General features: G+C 32.2%; 1 protein-coding gene across 1 annotated transcript; it reads left to right on the forward strand.

Annotated features, from left to right (window-relative positions):
- Positions 1 to 8,936: 8,936 nt before the first annotated feature.
- Positions 8,937 to 11,966, forward strand: LOC146932121 (abscisic acid 8'-hydroxylase 4-like). Its single transcript, XM_085703764.1, has 9 exons — positions 8,937 to 9,199; positions 9,309 to 9,633; positions 9,966 to 10,115; positions 10,260 to 10,508; positions 10,619 to 10,708; positions 10,855 to 10,933; positions 11,050 to 11,156; positions 11,277 to 11,395; positions 11,508 to 11,966. Exons 1-9 carry the CDS (start codon positions 8,997 to 8,999, stop codon positions 11,599 to 11,601), a joined length of 1,416 nt encoding a protein of 471 aa, XP_085559890.1. The 5' UTR covers positions 8,937 to 8,996; the 3' UTR covers positions 11,602 to 11,966.
- Positions 11,967 to 18,352: the final 6,386 nt, after the last annotated feature.

Below are 18,352 nucleotides of genomic sequence, written 5' to 3' on the forward strand. Positions count from 1 at the left end.
CATTCATGTTTTCTTTTTTAAAAGTCAAACTAATCTATCAAAATTCATGTTAAACAAGAATGTTGGTATCTGCAAACGCTTTTAACACTCAAATTTGTAAAAGAGCAAATACTAAAAGAAAGATTGTGTAAAATGTATTGTTGTGGAAGCAAGTATTTATACAGCGTTGGGGATGGGCCGTTGGAGAGCAAATATATTTCCCTCCTATGTCTTTAACTTGAAAATTGTTGTTCACACATTTGAGAAGGCTGGGACACACATGTAAAATACGCTTTTGCCCCCTCGGCAGTTAACTGCCGAGGAATTCAAAATCCGGCTGCAGTTAACTGCCGAGGAAAACAATTCTGCATATGAAGGAACAAGCAAAGCAAACAAAGCCATCGTGAATTTGCTTTTTTTTTTTTTTCAATCACTGTTGTCCTTATCTCAATCCTTCTTCCATTTCGTTTTTTGGGTTTTGTTTCAAATTCACATAGAGACATCCACACCTTCTTCCTAACAGATCCATGACACCCAATTGATAACTCCATGAATAGGTGTCCTTTTTACTTCAATTGCAGTATAAAAGAAATTAAACAAAAGTAAGAAAGAAGATGAAGAAATTGAGAATTTTTATGGGTTTGAATTGCAATATAAAAGAAATTAAACAAAAGTAAAAAAGAAGATAAAGAAATTGGGAATTTTTATGGGTTTGAATTGCAATATAAAAGAAATTAAACAAAAGTAAGAAAGAAGATGAAGAAATTGGGAATTTTTATGGGTATGAACAAATCAAGAACAATGGTTTCAAAATTTTGTGAGGTTTGCTGATGGGTTTTTTCTTGAACAGCAGCTTTAGTTTTTGAGTAATCATACAAAAACGTCCCATGCTTTGTTTTTGAGTAATCATACAAAAACACATGCTTTGTTTGCTTTGCTTGTTCCTTCATATGCAGAATTGTTTTCCTCGGTAGTTAACTGCAGAGGTTTTTCTCGGTAGTTAACTGCAGCCGGATTTTGAATTCCTCGGCAGTTAACTGCCGAGGGGGCAAAATCGTATTTTACATGTGTGACACAGCCTTATGCAATGTGTCAACAACAATTTTCCTTTTAACTTATAGCTACAATCCAAGGAGTAAGTTAGTGACAACGAACATAACAGAAAGATAACCAACAAACGAGTTGGCTTGAGGTGCACGCTACAGTGAGGGGAATGAGAGACATTACTGAATATCAAACTATAACATAAATTAACATTATGAAGTATAAAAAGAATAGCAATAGTGTAAGGGTCTTGTTAACCAGTGTCCCCGGGGCATTGGTTAAGGAATGCAAAAGTAGAAAAATTGTCTTGGAAATATAAACTGTTACTTTTGACTAACTAATTATTACATCACTTTTTAATAAAATCTTACCTCTTTTAGCTGCTTAACCAATGCCCCGGGGGCACTGGTTAACATTCTCCATAGTGTAAACATGATAAAAACAAAGATTAAAATTTTTTCTTCGAGTTTATCTACTGGCATGAGTATTTGTGAAACTGTTTAAGTGAGTGTTTATAAATAAACAAATAAAATAACTTGTTATCTGAAATTAGTAGACAGATGAATTAGGGTCAAGCGAATTTCTCATAGTTGATTGAAATTTAGATGAATGCAAATGCACTCGAATGCGAGTTAGTCAAACATTTCACAGGTCTATTGAGATTTACGAAGACCGTGGACATATTAGAATCAGTTAAAACTCAGTATAACTTAACAATTTGACCATTTACACGTGTTTCATGTTAATAGCACCAATAACTGAGAATACTAAGAGCAAAGAACCAATTCCGAGGGAGCGCATGCGTGGATAAGAAGAAATGGACAATGTATGAAAATAGAGAATCAAGTCAAACGCGAGGTGTCACGTATTTCCAACAAAGGGAGGATTCGCGTTTTACTCACGTAAATAGTCGAGCAAGACTAATTTTTGTAAATATAGGACTAGTGTTCGGCTATAAATAATAGATTTGTAAATATATCAACACACAATCAATCAAACAAACTATTTTATGTATTTTCTATCCTTTATCTTTTATTTTATTCATTTCTTAGTTCATTAGCTCAAACACTCAAAAACAGCATATTTAAACACCCTTTAGAGTAGTTAAAAGCATAACGAGGAACATCGTTCAACGTAATTGCATGAAGAAAAAAAATCAATTTTGGAAGTTATATTAGTTGATGCAGATGCATGGCTAGCTTACGTTCAAAAAAAGTTCAACAATAGAGACATTAATGAAACATTATATAATATCTCCATAATTTCTTTTCAACTTATTTTGATAGTTTTTTTTCTTATGATAGTTTATGGTAACAAATAACAGATTATATTAAAATAGTTTAACATTGTTTATTTATTTATTTTTTATAAAAATAACTTATATATAAACACAAACTATGTGATAAACGTTTATGCAGTAATCATTCAATCAAATTGTTTATCCTCTAAGTCTCTTGTAAAAAAAAATCCCCTAAACCTCTTTTCCAACCTCTTATTTTCTTGTTTGATTTGAATTAAACCGAAGTAGAGTCAATTTTTATGATTGGCTATTGCGGAGAAAAACTAGTAAGACTTTTCAAGAATAGTGACATGATTGTTGATGTTGGCAACGATATCATTTTCTATGGAGCAATGGATTAATGGAACATTTCATCTAAATTACATAGAATTTATTTTTGAAAGGGGTGGGGAAGTGGGGGCAAATCAACTAACAACCCTACTAGGCTACTAGCATCAACTGTAACAATCAGTTTATATATAAGCTAGCTTCCATCATTTAGCTGTCCTTTTCTATAAATAGTTTATAGTAACACCATTGTGGGGATAATTTCTCATATAATCCATCTTAACACGTGATTCGAAACAGGGTACAGAAAAATTAGTGGTGGAGAAAATTGTGAACCACACTGAATCCTAAAACATAAGGAGTAGAAGCTAAAGCCGGTGAGAAATGATAGATTTTTTCACTTTTTTTTTTTTTTAAATTTCATTTTTCACTTGATTAAGATATCCAATCCATGAATACAAATCTATATGCTCAAAAGAAAAAAAAGATAAGCTCAATGGATACAATACAAGCGCAATATTAATCGAAGACAAATGCATTTGCCTTCTTGATACACGTGCTTAGCAACATTTTTATTTATAGAACTGTATCCATTAGAGTAAATCAACAAAACACAACTTCGCCCCCAGGTTAATCAACAAAATGCAACATTGCAATTCCGAATAACATGACTCATTATATTGCACTAGAGTCTAGAGCAACGTGCATCACTGTATGCAATAGAAATGTATCATTTGGTCACTATTATAAATAAAAATCCATTTTTTTTTGTAGATAGACGAAATGGCAAAACTATTATAAATTCCCACACACAAGTGGAGGTACCGGAGTTCGAACCTCGGTCATGACATCCAGCCTAACAATTTCGGTATTTTGCCACTTGAGCTAGGACTTGTGGATATAAAAATCCATAGTTTAAATTGGTTCAATTAGTTATGTATGTGTTCTATAATGTAGAGCTAGGACTTGTGTTCTATAATGTATATCACTTATAAGGCCACATTTTCCACATCATCAGAGATGTGTAAACTCTATCCAAGGCCACGTTTTATCATATATGGAAAGACTATGATTTATAGAACTAGGTTTCCGCAGAGTCTCCACATAGGGAGCCAAAGAAAGTCCAATGGCTAAATCAGAAGGAAGACTTCACCGAGGACGCCAAAAGAAATAATATAGAACATTCTTTACTACAAGAGTTAAATATGTTTTTGGTCCCTATAAATATATCAATTTTTCGTTTTACTCCCTCTAAAATTTTCCTTCAACTTTTAGTCCCGATAAAATTTTCAATCACTACTTTTGGTCCCTATTTATAATTTAATTTTTGTATTTTTTTTTAATGAAATCGTGCAGAAATATGTAAAATATTCTAAAAAAAATTCCCAAAAAAAATTAGAATTTTTTAACAAAACAAAAATTAAATATGAATTTTTAACCTTAACAAATATAAAAATTCATATTAAATTCTTGTTATGTTAAAAAAATCTATTTTTTTTTTGTAGAGATTCTTATAATATTATAAATTTTCCGCAAAATTTTATTCAAAAATATGAATTTTAATTATGAGTTTACTTTAAAGGAATGACCAAAAGTGAAGATGGAAAATTTTTCAGGGACATAAAGTTGAAGAAATTTTTTAAAGGGACTAAACCAAAAAGTTGACATATTTTTAGGGACCAAAATCATATTTAACTCTTACTTTAATGATGGACTTCGAAGTGGGCGAGTCTAGTGGTGAAGTAATCGAGGATAAGGGACACTCATTATTATTTTTTTACCGTTAATATTTATTGGTTAAAAGAAAAACAAGAGATAGTACACTAAATTTGTTTCTTTCAAAAATAAGAGAGAACTAATATCTTATGTGTGTATGATCCAAGAGAACTTGGATAAGATGATAAGGAATATTTGCCAGTTTAACTAGAGGGTTTTTTTTTATTTATTTATTTAAAAAGCTCTCTCTCTCTCTCTCTCTCTCTCTCTCTCTCTCTCTCTCTCTCTCTCTCTCTCTCTCTACCGTTTTGAGAGTCAGCGGCGCTCCTTCCTCTCGCGGCTTAGGGTTTCCTAGATCCCCTAGAGCCGCCACCTCCACTGCTTTGGTAGTGTTCCGTTAACATATCTGATGTTGTTTGGTTAGTGTAATAGACATTATTCCTTGTGTTTTCTTATCCTTTTGTTCTTGTAGTCTCCCTTTCATCTTTAGACCATTTATGTCACTGATGTTGTAGTTAATGTTTGTGCTTTTCGTTGCTCTTATAGTCTTGCCTCCACCCATACCTCCCTCCACCGGAATCTCTCATCTTCAATTCGTTTTGGTCATCTAAAAGCTGGATCTAGTCGGATCTTCCTCTAGTCTCCTGTTTTAATTATTGTGATTTTTAGGTTTCTGTTGTTTTTACGAGCTTTTCTAGTTTTTCTGCTAGATCTAGTAGTTCAAATCAATCTGTTGGTGGCTTCATCTGTTAATCCCTTTGTTTGGATCTGGTTTGGTTTAAAAGAGCCACTTGGTTGCTGTTTGGATGTGAGCTGGATTTTCTTGCTTAATGTCAATTTTGCAGGTTTCTCTTTTATGGGAAATTTGTGGAGTCCAAGCTTTTTGGTGTAGGCTGCTTGTTTTTGGAAGGAGATGTGTGGAATCCAAGCTTGATTGTGCGGATTCAGATTTAGATGCTAGCCCATGGCTTGATGCTAAGAATTTCATTTGTGATTGGTGTTGTCTCTCCTTAGCTTCTTTGTTGTTCTGTATTTAGATTTTCTGTTAAAGTTGTGGTACTGTAATGGGTTATTGCTGCCCCCTTGTGGATATTCATTCTTAGCTAAGGCTTTGTTACCATGATATGTTAGATGTATAAGTCAGGAGCAAATCATGTGCTTAAGAGATGTATTTGTTAGATTTTGCATTAATTATGTACTTTACCCCAGTAGTTGGTACTTTTCTACACATGGTGTAATCACTTGCTTTTAAGCTATCATTGAATGAAATATCCTCTTTTCGACCAAAAAAAAAACTAGAGGTTTTAGATTCTAATTCAACATTGAGAATGCATTGAAGTTAAAACTCTTGAGGATGAGCTTTGTCACTTATTGCAAACATACTCGACTTAAGGGATTAGTCTCTGCAGTTGAGCGTAAATGATACCCGATTCACAAAAAAAAAAAAAAACTTATGTGTGTATATCAGGAAAAAAATTATTTTGATGTGTGATCAAGTATGTGTAGCTCCAACTGCTCTAATTTCTTTTGCGTTATATTAGTCCATTATTTAAGATTTTTAGATGTTTGTATTTTTGTATAAGATGTCTGAATTTTGCTTAAACTGTTAGAGTCTCACATCGGATAGGAGATGACATGACAATGTGTTTATAAGTGGGGGCAATCCTTACCTCACGAGCCGGTGTTGTAGGTTTGTGTTAGGCTCAACCACGATTTCTAAGATGGTATCAGAGCCTCTTCAAGATCCATTGGGCTACTTGCTATCAGGTTTCCGCTATCGGACCACCCACCGTTTATGTCCACGAATCCAAGCCCAATAGTGCTAGTCTGGGGGGGGGGGGGGAGTCCCACATCGGATATGAGATGGTCTGGTAGTGTGTTTATAAATGGGGGCAATCCTCAGCTCACAATGCGGTTTTGTGGAGTTGTGTTAGGCTCAACTCAACCACGATTTCTAAGATAAACCATTTCATTTTTTTTTAAAATATAGCCAAAGATTTGGTCCAGTAGTAAAAAGACAGGTCTTGAATCAAAATTTATTTAAGGAAAGAACTATGTAACAAGTTTAAAGGTGCTACAGCTCACTACATCATAATGTAACTAAAAACTAAGTAAGGGAGAGAAGAAATTACAATAGTTCAATCAAAAGATCCACAATGACTCAAGTCTGATAGAAGATTCGTATAACTACCGACTTCTCTATAAACATGAGATATTTGCCAATTCCAATCTTGAAGGTTGAGAGAATGCAGGATGTCATCCAAAATAGGTTGGAGAAAACAATGAACGTGGTACCCTTTTTTACTAGGCTAACAAGAGTTCAAGATCCAAATTCAACGAGAAGAGAATGAATAGTTAAACTTTTAATGAGCTTCAAGCCATGGTTGCATGCCTAGAAATCTTATGCAAAACTCCTCCGATGTTTTGACTTTAGAGACTCATGTCCCAGATCTTTAGAGTATTTTATTTCTTCACATTTATGGGGCTTGCATGCCTAAAAATGTTTGTGTAGTTTCGTAATTTTTTCTCTTGAGTTTTGCCCTCTTTTGTACCAAAAACTAAGAAGGTAAAAGGTTAATTAGGCTAAAAAAATGAACTTTGATTGCTTAATTATCCAAGATTTTTATGGATATAAGATAAAATGCCAATGATGCTAACAAAATAAATTTTGATTACTTAAACACTCATTATCTTTTTAGATTGAAGCTAAATTGACACTTAGACTTAAAAGATGAATTAACATCCCAAATTTTTTTCCCAAATTAAATTCCTGAGAAACTTTAACAAATGATCGGGATTAAAGAACCTATGACCAATAGAGTATTTGAATGAGATGATAAAGATATTTTTTTTTATATATATAGTTTAATTAGAGGTCATGAATTCACATTCTGCTTTGAGAATGCAATAGTGTTTAATCTTTTGAGGGAAAAATTTATCATCTATTGCCGTTATACCCAATTCAAGAGATTAGTTTGTTTGTGCGTAGAGATACCGATTCATGCACAAAAAGAACATATCCTTGGTGATATGCTGCTTCAAATATACCAGAAACACACCTAACGAAATGGTGATCATCATTACCACCGAAAACAATTGTGACTTGCAAAAAACCAAAATCACCTCGCCCTCTTTGTAGATGTTGCTATGACCAATTAAAAGGAAAGAATAAATTTAGATGAGAAACGGCATTTGGTGTACTTGTTTCTTAACTTGAGTAGTTGTTGTTCTTTGAGTGAAGAAGTCGAATTGGGTTGATGATGAAGTTTAAGTTGTTTTTATCCCTTGTACAATCTTCTGATTCAATACATTCTCTTCTACCTTTTCCATTATTTCACACCATGATGAAAACTAGTGGCACGAGATATATGATTCAGCAAAATTGCTATTCAGCAAAATTGAATCTTGCAATGTCCTGGACCCAATGAATAAAAAAGTTGAGAAAATCGGAAAAAGAAAAGTTGGATCCAACTTCTTGATAGAAAACTTTAAGAATCCAATAGAAAAACGAATAATATATAAAAGACCAATAAACCAACCCTTAATGAAAACTTTCTCAAGAAAAATTGAGACGGAAAATAACGGAAAAATTATCTCTAATATGATATTGCAATTATTGATAGAACTCATAAATAAATAAAATAGAAAATATATATATTGTTTATTACATGAAATGATACAAAAATAACTAACTAGTCTAACATAACTAACTAGTGTAACTAACTAACTACTAAATTTTGGGTTCAAATTCAACGTTGAGAATGCAGCAGTGTTAAATAAATTATAATAATAGTGAAAACCTTGTCACTCGTGATCTTTTCTAACTCGAAAGATTAATGTTTACAGTTACGCACAACGAATACCCGATTTGTAACACTCATTATAACATTATCTTTTCAAACGAGCAATGTTTGTATTGTCACAATCACAAATTTAAATGGTTAAATTAAGCGGACTCACAAATAGAAAAAAGATAGAAATAGAAAAAAAAAATTGGTATTATTATTGAAAACATTAATTTATGTGTTTGTACCTAAATGAGTTGGATTTTCATTTGTGACTATAAGAATTATCAATTTCAAACATTCATTCTCTTACTAGATAAAATGCATGTGAATGCCCCGTAAACTTAACTTAATTGGTAGGAACATCACATAATATATGTAGGGACTAGGTTTTGAACCTCGAGCACCTCTCTTATTTACCTTAAAAAAAGTTAATTTTTAAGTACTATGCTACATAACAAAAAATAAAAAATACATGCGAATTTTGTCATTCTAAAAATGAAGTCCACCTTTTTGGAATTTAGTCGCAAATAAACTGATGAGACTCGTGTGTATTTTACTCAATAAATTAAATGAAAAAGAGTGTTAGAAATAGACCGATAGATAGAGTTTTTTTTTTACTAATGTTTATCTTTTTAATATAAATTATATTTTTTTAATTCCTTTTTTGACATACTTAACTTGTGTCTAGGGTTTGTCAAAAAAAATTGTGTCTAGGGCATAAGTTAACATGATTTTTTTTTTTTCATTATAAATGATAGCCCTACTCTCTTCCCTCTATATAAACCAAACTAAACACGAACAGATCATCTATATATACATTCCTGCCTTGAACCATATCATCCACACAAAGATTTCGCAGTTTCCTTCTACGCCTGCAACTACCCCAAAGTTGCTACACTTGCATGTATATGGACATTATTATTATCCTCTTCCTCATCTTTCTCTCATCTCTCCTCTCATATCCATTCATAAAGAAATTCAATAAACACGAAACCATAGCCAAACCTAAACTTCCTCCAGGTTCATTGGGTTGGCCTTATATAGGAGAAACTTTTCAACTTTACTCTCAACACCCTAACATTTTCTTTGCTTCTAAACAAAAAAGGTTCTTTATCTTTTCCTTAATCATATGTAAATTATTTTGGGTTAGCTTAATTAATTATTGGATGTACGTACTAACTTAATATAATTGTACAAATATTGATCATAATCAGATATGGAGAAATATTTAAGACACACATATTAGGATGTCCATGTGTGATGTTAACAAGTCCTGAGGCTGCAAGATTTGTGTTGGTGACTCATTCTCATTTGTTTAAGCCTACATATCCCAAAAGCAAAGAGAAGCTTATTGGTTCTTCTGCATTATTCTTTCACCAAGGCGATTACCACACTCGTATCCGGAAACTCGTACAAAACTCTCTTGCTCCTGAATCAATCAAGAAATTGATCCCTGATATTGAAAATGAAGTCATTTCCTCACTAGAATCCTGGGTTTTTATTGGACAAGTCATCAACGCTTTCCATGAAATGAAAAAGGTTTGTTTTGAAATTAAATTAATATAAGAAAAGAATCATCTTGACAAATTTAAATCAACAAAAGTTGATGTATTATGACAAAATTTTAGACGAAATACATAAATTTTTGTTGATTTAATTTTTTTTTTTTTTTATATATAGGATCGGAGGTAGTACGATATATAAACATATAAAGGTTATATTTTCTAGAAGCAACGATGAAATATATTGTCTTATTGGATACTGTTTGAATAGCGTTGAATTTTGTTTTCATTTGTCGGTCCGAATCATGAATTTATTGTCACTGGGTCCTTCTCCTTCATTATTGTTTGGTTTGGTTTGATTATTGGCAGTTCTCTTTCAATGTCGGGATCCTCTCTGTCTTTGGTAACTTGGAAGCCAATTATAGAGAACAGCTTAAGGAGAATTACTGCATAGTAGAGAAAGGTTACAATTCTTTCCCAAATAAGATACCTGGAACATCATACTCCAAAGCTCTTTTGGTAAGCTTCAATGCAGTGCAACTTTTGGTTTATACATGATTTTAGTAGTTCTAAATTTCGATCACTAACTGCAATTGCGGTTGCAATATAAAAGTTTTATAATAATATAACTTGACTAAAAATTGGTTAAATTGTCTAAATTAGGCGAGGCGGCGAATTCAAGAGATTATAAGTGAGATAATTTGCAAGAGAAAGGAGCAGAGATTGAATGAGAGGGATCTATTAGGCCATTTGCTAAACTACAAGGATGAAAAAGGGAAAATGTTAACTGATAAGGAAGTTGCTGATAATGTCATTGGAGTACTATTTGCAGCTCAAGATACTACAGCTAGTGTTCTTACTTGGATTCTCAAGTATCTTCATGATGACCCGAAACTTCTTGAAGCCATAAAAGTAAGAGTTTTTGTCTCTATCATGGATTTCCTATTCCTTATTGGCCCTCAGTTTTGAAAATCAATATTAATGTATGAGTCAAATCATATAATAAACTGTACATATTACAGGCTGAGCAAATGGCAGTATGTGATACCAATGATGGAGGGAAGATTCCATTGACATGGGGTCAGATAAAAAATATGCCACTTACTCATAAGGTATGGTATATTAAATATTAAATATATACTATGTACTATGCATGCATGGTAAATGCTATGCAAAAAAAAAAAATACTTCTTTTAATTTGAATGCAGCATTGCAGCTTCATGAATACATTAAGTAGTAAATAACTTGTATTGTGTAGGTAATATTGGAAAGCCTAAGGATGTCAAGCATCATATCATTCACGTTTAGGGAAGCTGTGGTTGATGTGGTATACAAGGGTAAGAATTTTAGACGGATTAATCTTTTGTACATTTATAGGAAATTTCATTTTCAAAAGCTATTACTATTTATTTCATGATTAATTTCTCAAATGTTCTTTGATGCAACTATCAAGGATATTTAATACCAAAGGGTTGGAAAGTAATGCCACTGTTCAGAAACATCCATCATAATCCAGAATTCTACCCTGCTCCTCATAATTTTGACCCATCAAGATTTGAGGTATACTATTGCTATGCTTGACATTAACGACTTTGTCCACCACCTAGTCATATATGTATATATATATATAAAATAAAAAAAATTATTTATGCTTATGAATATATGGATTGATGGTTGCAGTTTGCTCCAAAGCCCAATACTTTTATGCCATTTGGCAATGGAGTGCACTCATGTCCAGGAAATGAGCTAGCCAAATTGAACATGTTGATTTTAATCCATCATCTAGTAACCAAATTTAGGTAAATTTAAATTTTGACTTCATTTTGTCAATTTTTTTCTTCCATATTTTATTCATAATGCAATATCAAGATCAGAGTGCTCATTTGGTTGTGTTCAATATTTGTTTGGCAGGTGGGAGGTAGTGGGATATCAAAGTGGAATCCAATATAGCCCATTCCCAATCCCTCAGCAAGGTCTACCCACAAGATTTTGGAGAATCAAATAGAGCCAAAGAAAATTATTATATGATGATAAAATCTATATAACTTTTTTTAGTTATTCCTTGCCACCCCAACATTGATCTCATTTGATTCTCTCTTTTAAAGAGAGTATAGTCTCTAATTAGTCTCCTAGTACCTTCATACCTATATGCTTAGAACAAAAGAAACAAACATCACACATACCTATTCTATTGTAAAGGGTGGCATAGCAAAATTAGAAACCATGTCAATTAATCCGAGTATGTAAGTGGTAGTAAAACTAAATGTGTCATCAACTGATATTTTGGTTTTGGAGCTCTATTGAATGCTTCAAAAATCTTTTGTAATTTTCTTTTTTTATAATAAAAAATCTTTTGTAATTTAATTTGAAGACTAATCTGGAATTCTTATTTATTGATTTTAGTCCAACATAGGTCTATATGTGTGTGTATTAGTTTAAATTACACATAAATGAGTTTTTTTTCCCTCTTTCTTTAGAAGATGAATATTTTCGGGATATGAAGTTAACTTTAGTGGGTCATGACTCATGAGGGAAGTCTAAGAAATAATCACATTGAAATAAGAGCAACAACAAATAGTTTTGACATCTCATCTTCATCCAAGATAATAAGACAATGAGTATATCTATTTATGTATGTTTTCTCACAAACGGCAAGATTTTTACAGCATTGTTAGCTTACAATGTCACAGTTAACGGCGGCATACAGTGACCAATGGTAGCATGCGGCAACCGTTGGAGATGGTGGTTTTGTGATAACATTTCTATCAAATAAAAGACTTAATTACATTGTTTGTCAACTTTATTTTGAGGTTCAAGTTGGTCTCATTACTTTAAAAAGTGTCACTTTGGTCCTTTAACTTCACATTTTTAGCTCATATATTGGCGTCCTTTATGTCCAAATTTAAACCAACTTATCATAACTACGTATGCTGCTCTGACATGGAGTTGACATGGCAAGAAAATATTTTAAATAGGAAATATAAAGAAGGAATGTATTTTAAACCCTATGATTTAGAGAGAAAAAAGACTTTAGAAACCTAGAATTTGGATAAGGTTTTCGCGATGCATTCCCACTACTAGTTTATAGTGATGGTCGTGTGAGATGTCGCATCAACTTTCAAATTTTAATAAATGTTAACATTTAAATGATAAAAAATGTACCATCAACTTTCTTATTACTTTAGTCTTTAACTCTCTCAAACACCAAGGACTCATTTATTAAAGATTAAAATAAAAATTATTACTAGATCAAATAATCTAGATATATTTCTGGAGATTTTAATATGAGAAAGTTGATTTGTATATAGTGAAAGCTATTTAATTTTACGGTAATGATGATTGTAGCGAAATACTTTATCCCGACGGCATCGCGAATGATGTGTATTGTTTCTATCTATGCCACACGCTTTCTTTTATGCCCCACCACCTCCTTGTTTTCCGCTGAGCAAGAGATTTGATTGGTGGATCGTGTTTCGGGATTAGTTCGGGACAAAATCTCTCCCACTAAATAGCACTGCTCTTAATTTTAACTGTCTCTTTTATCTACCACACTCACTAAAGCAGTTTTTTAAGAGCTATTTAATGCTTTCGTGAGAATATTGTTCGCTATATATAGTATTTTCCTTTTGAGAGATATTTTGTTAGACTTATTGGCAATATCAAATTTAAATTATAAAGTCAGGTTGTCACGTATTATTTGAGAGAAAAATGATTACATTTCGTTAAAAAAGTAGTTTTAATGATTTTAATTGTATTTGTACAAGCTTTTGAAATTAATTAGAAAATAGAAATAATATTTTTAGGAAAATACTATATATAGCGAACAATATTCTCACGAAAGCATTGCGATTGACTGTCATTTGCGTTTTCTTTTCTTTCCTCCTCTCAAAATAGTTTAAATTACCACATCAACTCAAAACATACAATTTGACTTCCATGTAGGTAATTAGTTCGATTGGTGAACTAAATTCTATTTTGAATTGACACACTTTTTAACATCCGGCATCATATAAAGATACAGTTTGAATTTTCTTATAATTAATTTCTTTCACATGTAAGTTGGGTAACACACAAGTATTTTATACGGTGTTGATGTATAATGTTGAAAATTTGTGTTCAAATATCATTGTTGATACTGAAGCAATGCGTGGCTCCATTTGCATGGTAACAGGGTTCATGAGTCATATTGCGTCACGTACTGGTCATGAGGTGTGACTTTGAAAATGTCATGTTGCTAATTGATTGGCTGGCTGAAAAGGAGATGCCCTTAGCAAGAGGGATTCATGGCATTTCTAGGGCACGTTAAATATTGTTCAGGTATGGTGGAGAGGAGGGGACCGAAATAGTACACTACATTAGTGGATCTTAATGGAAGGGTTGGAGATTTTGAAGCTACTGCCACTATGTCTTTGCATATATTGTGGACCAAAAGTTATTTTCTAAAGAGTACAATTCAATTTGTGGTCCCATTAGCAATTGTTCGTAGCTGATGATTAGAGTGGATCATCTCAATGGATGATTTTCGTCGTAGATCAATCATATTATTAGTTATATAGTGTGTGTGATTTTACTAATTTGTTGAAGCATTATGTATAATTATATTAATATTGAAGTAATTTATATAAAAATTGCAAAGTCGATCAACAATCAAATAAACAGTACAAATCTTTGGTTGTGAAGAAAAAGTCAGAAAAGATATAGAATATGGGGGGTTGTACAATAGACAGGGCCGGTCTAACGCTAAGACAATCAAGGCAATCGTGTTAGGTCTTATTTTTTTGAAATTTTACTTGATAAAAAGACCTCATTTCTTTTGTGAAATAAAAAGGCCTCATATTATACTATTTTCAAAATTTAAAATTAATATTGTATTAACAAAGATTAAATCAATTGACTTTTTCTCAATTTAAAATTAAAAAATAAACTAAATCGATTACGTTAATTTTTTTAAAAATGATTTTGTATCAACAAGCTTATGTTATAGACATTTAAACAAGAATCCCTCAAAAAAAACATTTAAACAAGAAAATAATAATATCATGGACTTTAAAAATGTATCATCTTTAAATTCGTTTTAGACCTTCTAATGTGTTGAGCTGGTGCTGACAATAAATTTGATGTATTAGTATAATTTTTTTTATTAACCTTTTAGTTTGCAAAAGAAATTGATCATTGTAATTCAGAGTTTGGTCATTATATAAGAATTGTCAATTGTTCATTATTTATGAAAGTGTAAGTTTTTTTTAGAGGAATATGAAAGTGTAAGTTAGATTCTAATATATTTAGCAATCTTTATTGCCCTTGAAGGAGGTCAAATAGAGAGTCCAAAAAGAACAATCGTGAAGCTCACTTGATAAGGGAGGGACTTTCAGAATAATAAACTCAATATAACTCTCTTCTCTTCTTTTAACTCTTGCTTCTCTTCCTAAATTGTAAAGTATAATCCTACTCAAATTGAGTGAACCTATACTCTCTATCCATTATCCATAATATAAGAAAAAATTAGAACAAAAAATCATAAAGATCAATGAACTTATAATTTAATGTTATAAATTTAAAATGTTTTTCTAAATAGGAGTTTTAGTAAACATATATCTCACACTAAATAGGGTAAAAAAAAGTCTAGACATCAATTCCTTCACAAAAAAAAAAAAAAAAAGTCTAGACATCAATCGTGTACCTTAAAATGAGTATTTTTTTCTTCTTCTTATAATAAGAATTAATTGACGAAAAAATTTCTTATTATAGAGATCAGAGTATTCATACATTTCATTCATACATCTCAATAGAAAAATGTATGAAATGAATGTCTTAGTCCATACCATATATTCATAGACATATCTATTTCTCAAAAATGAAAAATTATATCCCCTCGAAAAAATGAAAACTTGCATAAAATTTGAAAGTATTAACATTCAGCTAGAGTAGGCAGTTTGATCATCTCTAATCTTTCACACAAGGTGGAGAGTGTATACTAAATAATAATGATGTCGGGCTAATTTTTATTAATCCAAAAAAAAAAAAAAAAGCAAGCGTGGAAGGAAGATAAAAACAATGGAAGAAGCCTTCAATGAATTTTTTCTTTTCTTGGAAGAAGCCGCCAAGGAGCTTCAAACTGAGATATTGTTATGAATATTGTGATATGGATACTAGTTTGATTTTGATGTCTAGCTTACTTTTGGATTGTACTACTTGAAAAGAATTGACATGGAAAAAAAATATGAGTTTCAAAATTCTGATCAAACTCATGATATAAGCCATAAGAAACTTTTACAAAGGTCTCCCTGTCATAAATTTCGGTGGACTAGTTTGATTTCTTAAAAAAAAATGAGAAACTTTTATAAGGGGTTGCATGATCGGTGAGTCCAAAAGATTATGTGCTCTTTGGTAATGGCATAAAGGAATCCAAAAGATTATGTGCTCCCAGTGGCGGATCTTCCTTGGGACCCATGCATGGAGCCACGGTACCCCCCCAAGATTTCTATACATATGATATCAGCCATGATATGTTATTAACGTTCGTCTGACCTAGTGGTAATGCGCTTGGCAAATGTATTATAGGTCGCGGGTTCGGCACCCCCCTTGTTTTTTTTTTAAATATTTCTATTGTATTTTTGATTAACTATAAAAAAAAAAGTTCCTTGATGAGTTCCTTGATGAGACTCAAACCAGCATCCTCTACACTACATTCAAGAAAAGAAAAATTTACCACTCTTTCAGTTTATAACATCTGAAATTTTTTGGCACAGTTTAATATATATTTCAAAAAGGTTTGGCACCCCCAAGAAAAAAACTCAAGATCCGCCACTGTGTGCTCCTATGATTGATACCATATCGCTCTAATCTGAAATGGTTTTAGCTAATGATGGTTTTGGTGTATTTGTCATAATACGACCGTTTCCATCTTCGATTTGATGTTTATCGTCTTGTAGATTTTGATGTTTGATTGAAATGTTTGAGTCTTTTTTTTAAAAAAAAAAAAAGTATTGGGTATTTGGTCTAAAGGTTGACTAATCTTCTTCAAAAAAAATTTAAAGGATCACTCTCACCGCCTACTAACGGGGAATCACTGAAACCAGAGCAAATACCCAATACTGGTCCAACAACAAGAAAAGACATGTATAGATCGGTCCAACGCATAAATTATTGACACCAGAGAAATTCAAATCTGAGATCTAGAGAGAGCACGTATATAGGTTCCAAGCCTTCACCACCGAACCACCATTCTATGTGTTATTTAATTTTCATGGAGATTTCATTTCTCATGGCGTAGGCTTTAATTTGGATGTTGCTTTCTTAGTTCTTGTGACATGTTTTGTTGATGGTTTTGATGGGTGGCTTAGTATGGTGTCTTGATTTTTATTTATTTTTTTAATTAGGTGTTTTATTTCTTCTAGGTCTAACATCTGGTAAAAAAAAAAAAGTCTAGTTCGAATTTTTTTTTTCTAAAGAGAAATGCTACTTGTAAGGTTGGGTTATGCCTTGACGTTTATAAAATGAAGGCTGACCCCTTAATTGCTAATAGATCCTGAAAAACAACGTTCGGTAATTATCTATACCGATGCTAGTATATATAAACATGAAAAATATTGTTTGATAGTTACGAACTGAAAAATTTAAGCAACTGTAAGGAATCAAGAGAGCAAAATTCTTATAAAATTTCTAGAAAATTGCTCTTCTGCCATAAAAAAAAATGAAGGCTTCAATTAAATTCTTGTTTGTTTCCTGGAAGAAGCCTGCATGGAGCTTCAAACCGCTAAATTGACGAAAGTACTGTGGCATGAGTTAAGTCACGCTCGGTACTTTCACCGTGAGTTAACTCACGCAATTTATAAACTCAGCGTGACTTAACTCATGTTCGCATTTTTTTGTCTCTAATTATTCAACTATTTATTTTATCTTTTGTTTGGTTTTATTCTCATACTTGTTATTCCATTATATTTGTGAAGTGAAATATATCTGAAGATGCACAAGTTCTAGTTGAAGCTCATGTCCGATACGAGAACGTAAGAAAGAAGATTAAGGTCTTTTTAACCCCCATCGACAAGTTGAACGAGTTGAAGGCACAACTTAACAGATATTTTATCCATATTGGTTAAAATCAAATAACATCTCATGTAATAGTACAGGTGCCATGCGTGGACTTAGGGAGGATAAGGAAGAGGATTTTTGAAAGATCGTGTATTATCCATAACTTGTCAAAGATGATAGCGACGTTGATTACATATCTAGGTTAATGGTTGAAAATAACATTTTACATGTTAATGTCCGATCCGTTGAAGTGTAATATTTATTAACGTGTAATAGTGTAATGTGTTCGAATTTGTGTCTGTAATGTTGAATTTTAATGAATTTGTGTTATGTGTAATTTAACGACGAATTTGTGTAATTTGGATCGTTTATATGTCATTAAGTGTGATTAAGTGATCATGCCTCATTAACGACGAGTTTGTGTAATTTGGTTTGTGTATGTGTGATTACACTAGCATGGACACCCGTGCCAAGCACGGGCTAGAATGTCGTTATATTTGATGGAGGGAATATTGTGATGTATCAGGTGTTACTTAAAATTTTAGATGGAGTTTTGGTTGTATCATTATCACTTGTGTGGTTTCTCTTTATCCAAATTGTCGATCTACATCAACGTAGGCTCCCACAGAAAGCCCAACGGTGGTATCACATCCGGGTTCGACGTTGTGGGGGATCGAGAGTTGTTCTTGGTGGTGGACTACAGACACAAAGATCCTAACACTTAA

Source organism: Medicago sativa, chromosome 4 (assembly GCF_051527215.1).
Source record: "Medicago sativa cultivar Bolivia chromosome 4, Bolivia_mono, whole genome shotgun sequence".
In the NCBI taxonomy this organism is placed as follows: Eukaryota; Viridiplantae; Streptophyta; class Magnoliopsida; order Fabales; family Fabaceae; genus Medicago; species Medicago sativa.

What these genes read in the sequence shown, in the direction of transcription:
- LOC146932121 (XM_085703764.1), top strand. Translation starts at nt 8,997, where the DNA reads ATGTATATGGACATTATTATTATCCTCTTCCTCATCTTTCTCTCATCT. An exon ending in CTTTCCATGAAATGAAAAAG is followed by an intron (nt 9,634 to 9,965) that starts GTTTGTTTTGAA and finishes GATTATTGGCAG; the next exon opens with TTCTCTTTCAATGTCGGGAT. An exon ending in TTGACCCATCAAGATTTGAG is followed by an intron (nt 11,157 to 11,276) that starts GTATACTATTGC and finishes TGATGGTTGCAG; the next exon opens with TTTGCTCCAAAGCCCAATAC.